General features: G+C 35.7%; 1 protein-coding gene across 1 annotated transcript in view; it reads left to right on the top strand.

Moving 5' to 3' along the window:
* Positions 1 to 9,960, top strand: part of LOC137634819 (protein CASC3-like) — a 41,047-nt gene extending 31,087 nt beyond the window's left edge. Inside the window, exons 4-10 of the mRNA XM_068367373.1 lie at positions 1 to 110; positions 515 to 792; positions 1,723 to 1,921; positions 2,080 to 2,255; positions 2,405 to 2,644; positions 4,757 to 5,190; positions 9,016 to 9,960. The exon at positions 1 to 110 is cut by the window's left edge and continues 85 nt beyond it. Of these exons, the coding sequence (XP_068223474.1) occupies positions 1 to 110; positions 515 to 792; positions 1,723 to 1,921; positions 2,080 to 2,255; positions 2,405 to 2,644; positions 4,757 to 5,190; positions 9,016 to 9,633 (2,055 nt within the window). The 3' untranslated portion in view covers positions 9,634 to 9,960. The remainder of the gene's footprint in view (positions 111 to 514; positions 793 to 1,722; positions 1,922 to 2,079; positions 2,256 to 2,404; positions 2,645 to 4,756; positions 5,191 to 9,015) is intronic.
* The last annotated feature ends 341 nt before the right edge of the window (positions 9,961 to 10,301 follow it).

Raw genomic sequence — 10,301 nt, 5'->3', positions numbered from 1 at the left:
AATGAATATGATCAGGCGCCCAAAACTCGCGAAGAGCTCATTGCTATCTATGGCTATGACATCAGAAATGAAGAAGGCCCTCCACGCGCCCGCCGTAGACGTCGATACGGGTAAGGGGAAATACCGAACCCGTGTTTTGGTGTGTATCTTCTAAATCTATCTTTAGAAGTTACAAAGTCCAGTTGATCCATAGTGACTTCATAAATAAAGGGCGTTAGTCATACATAATGTGCACTTACTGTACAGCAATTTTACAGAAACAACCTATAATTTAAAGTGTAAAATTAAGGTGGGTGTATGAAAACATTACAAGGAAGCTGTGATCCTACTTTATCATACTTCCTGCCTTACTATTGAGTTTTAATATTTCTCTCTCTCTCTCTCTCTCTCTCTCTCTCTCTCTCACACACTTATATGTCCATCCCTAATGATACTTTATTAAAAATATTTTATGTTCCTTATCTTAGGTACTGTAATAATAATTTGTTAACATATCCATGAAACAATTTTTCAGCCGTGGACCCAATAAATATACCCGCAACTGGGAAGATCTTGATGCGTATGCCAAGCCAGTTCGAGGAGGAACCGTTCGAGGAGGTGGCCCGGGAAGAGGAGGGAACAGGTCTTTAGCGGGTAGCAGAAAAGCTCTCTATAATAATGAAGAGTTCCCAGCTCTAAATTCTCCCCAGCAAAAGCACCAAGGCAGTGAGCAGGATGATCACAGAAGTGGTGTTGAACATCATTCACCTAAAAATGATATCCAGAGAGGTCCTGGAGATGAGCATTTAATAAGTAAGCTGCTCTTAGTTTTGAATTATGATATTATCTATATGTTATTCTTTTGATTGCTATAACTTTGATTATCCTTTGTCTTTTATGCATCTTTGGTAAAAAAAAAAGAGGGATGAATATTCTTCTGCTGATATTAAGAATTAGGAGTTTTTGAATTTTAATTTTTGTCTGATATCATGGAGTGAATTTTTTTTTTGTTTATGTGCATGATTTTAGTTTACTTAGCCTTCTCATCCAACCATAGCCTGAACCATGTATTTGGTGGTGATGCTTCAAGTCAAGTTAATATCTATGATAAATAAGAGCAGAGGTTCATAATTGTTTGGCAAATTTTCTGTATTTTTAGCTTTAATTGGTTTGTTTTGTTAATGGCTTTTCATATGTGACCCTTGATTGATTCGGTTAGAGTTTGCAATGAGTTCTAGATTTTTTCTCCAAAGATCTCAAAATGAAATCCAGTTTAACCCTTTTACCCCCAAGCTATTTGGAACTTTCCAACCCTTAATCCCCTGGCGTCTTTTTTTAAGCACATTTTGCAATATATATTTTTTAAATTGCTCTAACAGCCTTAATTTTCATCATAGAGAGGTCAGGTTGGTCTCATTCTTTTGGAAAATGCCTGAAGTTTCTCATAAAATTATAAAAAATATGCAAAAAAAAATGTAAATAGCAGTTTTTTGCAAGGACGTACCGGTACATCCATGGGGGTAAAGGGATGAGTTTTGTGAAACGTACCAGTACGTCCATTGGGGGCAAAAGGGTTAATTGAATTCATCAATTGATTGTGTCTATAAAACTTGTCCCTATTATAAATGCTTATGGTTTGCATTTGGAATCTCAGAAATACAGATTGAATCTAAATGATTTGTTCCAAATGATTTTTTATTTAACATCAAAAGATGAATTATAGAATTTTCTCTTATCTTTCAGTTGACAATGATGCACCGAAAATGCAGCAGCAGCAGCAACAGCAAATGCAATTTCAGCATCAGCATAATGTACAGAATAGGAATTCTATATCAAGTCCTCAGTCACAAGATTTAAAAACGGACAATTACGGTGGACGAGGACGAGGGGGAAGAGGCAGGGGTAGAGGGGCAGGTAGAGGAATGAATAGAGATCAACATAGGTATGTTGGAATGATTTGATTTTCATATTGAACTTTTCGTTTAGCTAAACGTTTTTCAATTAAGTAGCTGGAAATCAAAAAATTTTCTATAAAACTTATAGAGCTGCTTCATTGGAAAGTACTGTTGTTGAAGAATTTTTAATTTCTCTTTCCCCTAGGTATAATGACGAGAGAATTGCAAACAATCATGATATGCATTCTGGAGGACGTGGAAATCGTGGTGGCTATCAGCAGAAAGGGCCGATGCATCAAACACATATTGATGATATTACTTTAGACATGAAGAATGTAAACATAAATACTCAAAATAGAGATGACAGACATAAGAAAAATAGTGAGTAATTTAAATAATTCAAGTATTGTAGCCATTTTATGATAATAATCAAATATGGAAAGATTGCTGTATACTACAGTACTACTATATTGCACAAAAATTCCCTCAGGGATTGAATGCATTTTATTGTTTAATTGACTACTTTGCAGGGGGAGGTGGAAATGTAGATAACAGAAGAAACACCGTACCTCCACGACTACAGGAATCAGCAGCAGCAGCAGCTAATCTTCATGGCAGAGGTCGGGGTGGTAATTCCTCACCAGGTGGGGACGGTTCTGCATCCTCACGACCTAAAAGATACTCTTCTCAGAGACAGCGGTCAATTCCTGATCAACCAGTGCCTCCCTTCCAGCAACAGCAAGGATATATTGATCCAGCACTGGAAGCAGGTTTGTTTTATATAATTTTGTTCTTTAGCAATCGAAAACTAAGTTCTCACAACTGTACTACACTGTAGTTTAATGTAATTAGTGTAATGTAATAAGGCATTACTTTGTATTGTGTGGGCAATATAACCCTTATAATTCTTTCACTCAAACTTTCTGAATGTAATTCTTCTGGGTAATTGCATCAATTATGTTACCCTGTAAGGGGCTACATTCTGTGTTGTTTAATATTTACTACTCTATAGAAATTTCGCAAAATTAATAGTTATTAAAACACTTCGGTAGCTGTCTTGGAATCTATGTATCAGAAAAGGTTATGAATGAAATAGGATTTCCAAGTTACTGACGACACTAGTCAGCCTATATTAGCGAGTGGTTCCCCATTACCTAGAGACGATAATTTATGAGTCATCAAGGTAACATTTCCCAGTGATTGATATTTAATAAATCATTTGTTACATATGCAATTACATGATCTATGGATGTGACCTAAGGATTACCATGTACAGTAATCTTAAAAGTAGTTTGGTGAATAAGATGCTAAAATCATCGTGGAAAATTGTGACACAGTTCCGATAGGCCATGCTGAGACCTTGGACTGCTGAGGTAGTGGCAGTAGGGGAGTCAGCATATAAAGCTTCATTTGTGGTGGAAAACGGGGGGGGGGGGGGGGGTCCATGGCACCAGTATCAACCAAACTTGGCTAGGTCCCTCGTTAGGGAGAGAGGAACGATGAGAAAAAAAATTCCCTTTTGTTTCTTTTCTCTATGTCAGCTACCTTCCAAAATGGGGGGGAAATGCCATGGTAGATAGATATAGACTTTTTAAATTACATTTGCTCTTGAGGTATCGAGTAGAATTATATTTATTTCTATGAACCTTCCCTGATGCTCATATTACTTACCTATCAAAACTTTGTGTAATGGAATATTATCAAGGGAAGCATCTTTTCTCTTGCAGGTTGTTCGTGCGAGTTTATGGATTGATGAATTACTCTTTCTCAAAAGAACTAACTACACTAATAGCATGCCTCTTATTTGCTATCTACAGTATTGTACCATTTCTATATGCTGTACAGTATTTTTATTTTTTTTTTTTGTATTTCATTTACCTTAATAGATAATGGTTTATTGAGTACATTGTATTAATGACTGACATATTTTGGGTTTTATCAGAATTTTGCATTTAAAAAATCTTTGATAGCTTTTATATTCTAAATTTATTTAATTGAACCTGATTTACACTTAACTCCTTGCCAAGTGTGAAATAATGTACCCTTTTTTGTGCTGATTCTCATTTTCATGGAAAAGCACAGTATGCATATGCTTAATATTGGTATATGGAAAGGCTGTAATGCTAAAAAAAAAAAAAAAAAACTGACATAAATTGGAATATTTCTTAAGTGTGCTTGCCACTAATTTCCTCTGCAAAAAAAAAAAAAAAAAAACCTTATTCAATTTAATTTCATATTTGAAGCCTTTGTGCATCTGTCATACATTAGTGATTCAAAGATCCTCAATGTATAATGGCTGGTTTTTGCCAGGTTTTCCATCATTCATGTTTCTGGGGTATCCAGAAAAAGCTCTCTTGATAGAAGTTTGTAATTAACCCTTTTACCCCCAAGCAATTTGGAACTTTCCAACCCTTAACCCCCAGGCGTTTATTTTTTTAAGCACATTTTGCAGTATATTTGTTTTAAATTCCTCATTAAATTATCAAAAATATGCAAAATAATGTAAATAGCAGTTTTTTGCAAGGACGTACCGGTACGTCCATGAGGATAAAGGGATGAGTTTTGTGAAACGTACCAGTACGTCCATTGGGGGTAAGAGGGTTAACATGGAAACAATTTAGTTTAACAGTAATTGGTATATGCAATGATTAGAATTAGGGTAATTTTTCATGTCTTTTACAAATTGCCATTGTAATAAACATGGGATTTGCAATAGTTTATATTCAAGTAAAAGAGATGCTATGAAAATTACGCTTTGCTCATGATTAAGCATATGCAGGTTACTTAGTACATATTGAAAAGTGGTACACTTATGTTTTATGCCCAAGCATGACTTATTTGAAAATGTATTAATGATCTAATTAAGATATCCAATTTTTCAGGTTATCAGGGAGGAGTGTTTGAGGGAGGGGTGAACCCAGCCACAAGCCACACAGTATCGGCACCTCCCTCCCAACTCCCTATTGCTGGTGGTGCTCCCCATTCCTTTGTTCCGCCAGCCTTTACCTCTCCTCCCACTTTTCCTCCAGAGCCATTCCTGGGGAGACCACCAGCGCCTCGCATGTTCCCGCCGGTCACTCAGTCACCTCATCTCTTCACTGGTGGTCCTCTAGGTGCTCCTCCGGTGGGTGCACCTCCCGTCCCAACTGGTCCCCCTGTTACTGGTCCACCATTTATACCCCACGAAATTAACTATGCTGCTCACCCTGGCCCTCAACCCGGGCCACATGCAGGCCCTCTCCCGGGAGCGCCTCCGTTAGCTGGCCCCCACCCACCTCAGTTCCCGCCATTCCAGGGCTTCACCCCAGGCCCTGTGGTAAGTTAGCTCCTTGCACCTATCATTCACTTTTTATGTTTTTAAATGGAGAGGAACGATATCTTATTTATATTACATTTACTGCACACTTTTGATATTACAGTATTAATAACCTAAGATACAGATGAACTGTTTTAGTAGGTTTTGAAGTTTGCAATAATAATGCTTTGTTTCATAGTTGTCGTTAAAATTTTTCATACTTATGTATGCTTATGATACTTAAAATTATTTTAGAGGGGTATCCATAGCTCATATATAAATTTGGCACACATTCACTGATTCTGGCTAGATATTCCCTATTAGCTCACCTTGTAAAATTCTTATGCAAAGCTTGTATTTTTTTTTTGTCATAACCTCTAGTGCTCTATTAAGTTTGAAACAGCTTGTCAAATTTTCATGGTTTTATACCAATGTTTTTTTTTCTTGGATTATCAATTCATTTCAGATATATTCAAAAAAATTTTTACACAAAAATTATACTCGTTCATTAAAAAGTTTGCCATGAAAGGTGTACACAGACTAGTATTAATCCTTCACTTAATTAATTCCTCTTCCATTATTCCCTAGCTCCATGTTTTTATAGCTATGGTATTATTCCAATTTTTCCCTATTTAGTAACAGTCATTTGCATTGGTAAAATGTTCATGCTTGCTATTTGTTGCATGTTTTTTTTACTAAACAGAAAGGTTAATTATGTCCAGTATTGAATGTCAAGTTTATGAGCGCATTTTGTAAATAGTCGCTTATTTCAAGCAGTGAATAAGTTGTGAAAATTCTGCTATGAGTTATTAGGGTTTGACTTTTGACATCTAAAAGTATTCTTTATTAGAACAAAGTGATATTTATTAGGATTAGTTTTTTTTTTATTTTAATCCAGTAGCATTTTGTGGTACAGAAGATAATGCAAAATAATTTTTGTGTAAACCTCTTGCTTGTCTGTAGCAAGTATAGGACACAAATGTAAGAAATCGTAAGAGAACATTTACATTTTGAATTTATTTCTACTGACAATTTCTTGGCTTAGAAAATGTCTTATCTTTCTAAAGTTCAGATTATACTGATCTTTGCTTAAGAAAGTTGTATAGTTGATCAGTTTGTGCAAGACTTGTACTTAAGCTTCTCAATGCCAGGGGAATAAGCTTTATGGTACAAATATAATTGACTCCTAAATGATGAAGACCATTGGAATATGGATTTGACTCGGTAACAAGTTGTGAAAATCGCCCTCTCAAGGGGTCTCAACTTGGTGATTAGTCACAGCATTCCCCCCTTTTGGGGGCATACTCTCCCACCAAAAATGTCAGGGTAAAATATTGTTTGTACCCTCCTGTTATATTCATTCTGAATAACACTGAGGAGTCACCTTTTCTCTGGACAAAGTTAGTCCTTCCTGAAAGATGTCAATTTTAAGATTTCTCCAGAGGCATCTTAGCCTCAGTGGGTCATGGGAGCCAAGAATCTTTATTCTTTGTGTCCTAAAGATTTACCTTTGTAGTTTCAAAACTTTGGTTACCTTGAAGGTTCTTCCTGAATACTCTCAAAATCCAGAATGCTTTCTGTTTTTTTCCATAAAGTTGGTGAATTTGAGGCCTCAAATATAAGATCCGATCTATCAAAAGTTCTTTGAAAGCATGAAAGCTGAGTAAACACAATCGTCTAAAAATTTAAGGCCAGTATTCTTGAGAAGGACAAGACTGCAATACACTATCAATAGGATTAAAGGTAAAATTCATATTTAAACATTACAATATACTGCAGCAGATCAGTTCTGGGTTCTCATTCCTTATCCAACTTTGTCCAAGTTTTGATTGGATTAATAGAATTTGGGATAACCCAATAATAGAGCATGTCCAAGTTTTCCAGTGTCATTACAGACTCCTGCAGCTGTAAATATTAAATGGGTATCTCATAAGTGGTCTGTGCACGGAGTTTACGGGAAGCCCTTGGTTGGCCCATTTAGATCTTCATGGTATGAGGTGTGGGCCCATTAGAATTTTTATATCAGCCAAAGGTATTTTACTAGAGTTGGATGCATTCCTCAATTTTACAAGCCAGATTTGTAATTTATATTAGGCATTTTATTACAAGTTTCATGAAGAACAAGTTTGCTTCATACATAGTCCTTCAGAATTAATTTCCAAATTGGATAAGCTTTTGCCATGGCACTCCTCTCACCCACACATCAATATTTTATCAAAATCTAGAGACTCCACTTATTTGAATGAAGGCTGCCATGTCTGCACTTGATCTTGAATGCTTAGAGCCTATCATTCAAACCTCCTAAGTTATCAAGCAGTTCTCCTTTCCAGTCATGCATTCCACACGGTATCACTTCCTATAAGCTTAGTTCTGTAAATGATCGGAAGTTTCCTCTACCCATGTTTCCACATGGTAGACTTGATTGTCAAGATTATAGAGAATAAAGAAGTTCTGAATCAGAAAGCTTCTTCTCGGTTTCATTTCACAGAAACTGATTTCATAGTTTTCCAGACCTCTCACACAGCAGTTGGTCACTCAAAGGTAGATCTAGAAAGTGGGGTCATACTCCGTTTTCTCTGACTTTGAGAAGTTACATTTTGAGCTGCTTATGAAAGTATCAATATAAGAATTGACATTAAAACCACCATTCTCTTGGGTTTCCCCACGAATATTATAACAACAAATTGCATGAATTATCTTTTAATGTCAATTATATTACATACTGGTAATTACTGGATCATATGAAGGGTACCTAAAGTTCATTGGTAAAGGGATAATGTTCCCTTGTTCAGTTGGGATGAAGAAAAACTTTACAGTTTTAGAAAATTCAGTGGCCATCTACTAAGCCGAGATGTGCTAAAAGTATGTGTTGTGCCAAAATAATTCTTATTAGGTACAACTTATGGTTTATTGGGTTGAATGAGTCATTTCACTTCGCATCTTGGGTTACCACTCATCTGTAACTGATTGCAGTTTTTACTGGTACCATGTTAATAGTGTGATGGATGGTTCGTTGAGTTGTCCTCTCCTATGGTTTTATCACGTTCATGTGACCCATTTTACAGCACATTAGGTCCTTACATTTGTGTATTAAGATAGTCATTTTAGTTCCAGTTACCAGACAGACAGACTCTTTGCATATCTCTTTTTAATTGTGGTTAAGTGATACACAACTTGTGTGTTTATGTTATTTATCAACCATTTCAGGTACAAAGCCATTTTTTTCCTTATTGATATTCGTCATTGTTTCTCTCTACTTTTATTGCCTTTCTACCCTAGTGAGGCAATGGTTTGTATTTTTATACAAAAATTAGTATTCATATTGGTGCTCAAAACTTTGATACTAAAAAAAAAGCAGTTATTGGGCTTGTGAAAAAAGGGATTGGAGTATTTTAACCATATTATTAATAGGTCATTACTGTGGAATGCCAAAACAAACACACTGTTATTTTTATTGCAAAACTGCTTTTTTTCAAATCAATGTTTGCCACATCATAGCACAGATTTAAATAGTGATTATTGATTTGATTTACGGTGAAACTTTTCATTTTGTATATAACTTAAGTAAAAATTGTCAGTTTTTTTTTGACAATGAGTAGAGCATTCCATTTAGGAATTACGGTAGATATTACTCGTGAGAGAATTTCTACTATACAGTATCTACTAAGGAATGATAAGATTTTTATTGAGAAACCAAAAGAGGGTAAATGTGTCCAATTAGTTGATGTCTTAAATTTTAACTTAACATATTGTAATGTTGGGTAAATTTAAAAGTATTCCATTAATATAAGTAAAGTGAGGGTTAAATGAATTTCTTGAATAATTCTATTTTTCTTTCTTTTACAGCCGACACAGCCTGGTGAAATATACAGCAATGGAGTTACCTATTATAATACAGAGAGTCAGCAGCAGCTACCAAGAAATAATGCACCTCTGCAAAAACGGCCAAAGGCAGCTATCCCAATAGTGCCACCTCCTGAACGAGAACGAAGACAGGACGGCTCATCTCCTCGAGCAGAGGAAAGTCAAGATGATCAGCAGTTTGTAGACATGACTAATGTTCCTGAATCAGAACTCCAGGAGTATTCAGAAAATGAAACTCCTGCAGAAAGTGACTCAAACCTATTAGAAGACCAGCAGGTTGTAGTTGAAGAAGAAGAAATACTTGAAAGACAAAGTGAAGAACAGACTGCTACAACAGAGGAAGGACAGCGGGTTGAGTCTGGTGAAGAACCTGAAGTTCCCGAAGAACCTGCCAGTAAAACAGTAGAGGTTGCTGAAGCACAGGACAAACCTGAAGTGATTGTCCAGTCTAACGAAAGTGAACAGTCAGAGACACCACAAATACCAGAGGAAGTTAGTAAAGATAATCTTGAATGTAAAGAACCTGAAAAGGCAAAAGGTAGTGAAGGGGAGCCAGTGGAAGAAATAAAAACTACTGATGGCTCTGTAGAAGCATCTTAATGTTTTGTTATATTATGAAATGTATAAAGTAAAAAATTATTAACTTCATATTTATTTCCAGTTACATCACTCGGCCTTTGTGGGTCTATGCAGTCACATTTCTGTAATGTATGAATATTTTGCAAAAAAAAAAAAATTAAAATGCATTTATATACTGGAATAGCTTGTGTATTTTTTTTTAATTTTTATCTTTTTCATTTGACATAATTTTATTGTGCATTTAATGCATGATTAATATTAGCGGAATATTATTTAAGTAGATCCTCTTGAGCTATGGTAACTGGGGTCCCTCGTATGTTAAACACTATTAAAGTATTATAAAAAATCTTTTTTGCTTTGAAGTTTTTGTAACCTGTAAAGGATGTTTAACAAGTCAAAACCCAGATAGAGTAACGACTAACTCGACTGGTAAGTGAGCATTAGTGTGTCGTATCGTTATCAACTCCACAACTAACAACTATTCTCTCTTAATTCCCCTTAGGCTAAAAATTACTTTCCTCAGTTGTTATAAACAAATAATGGCAGCAGTCTTTCTGTTTACAATGTAAAAACTTTACCACTGCACAGTGAATACTCACCGGTTCCTTCATCATATTTTCTGAGAGGAACGGTGAGATATCTTGCTCCTCACAATGGTTATTGAAAACCCAAAGCACACCTAGTGTGTT

Source organism: Palaemon carinicauda, chromosome 45 (genome assembly GCF_036898095.1).
Source record: "Palaemon carinicauda isolate YSFRI2023 chromosome 45, ASM3689809v2, whole genome shotgun sequence".
NCBI lineage: Eukaryota > Metazoa > Arthropoda > Malacostraca > Decapoda > Palaemonidae > Palaemon > Palaemon carinicauda.
This window is presented reverse-complemented; position numbering and strand designations above follow the sequence as displayed.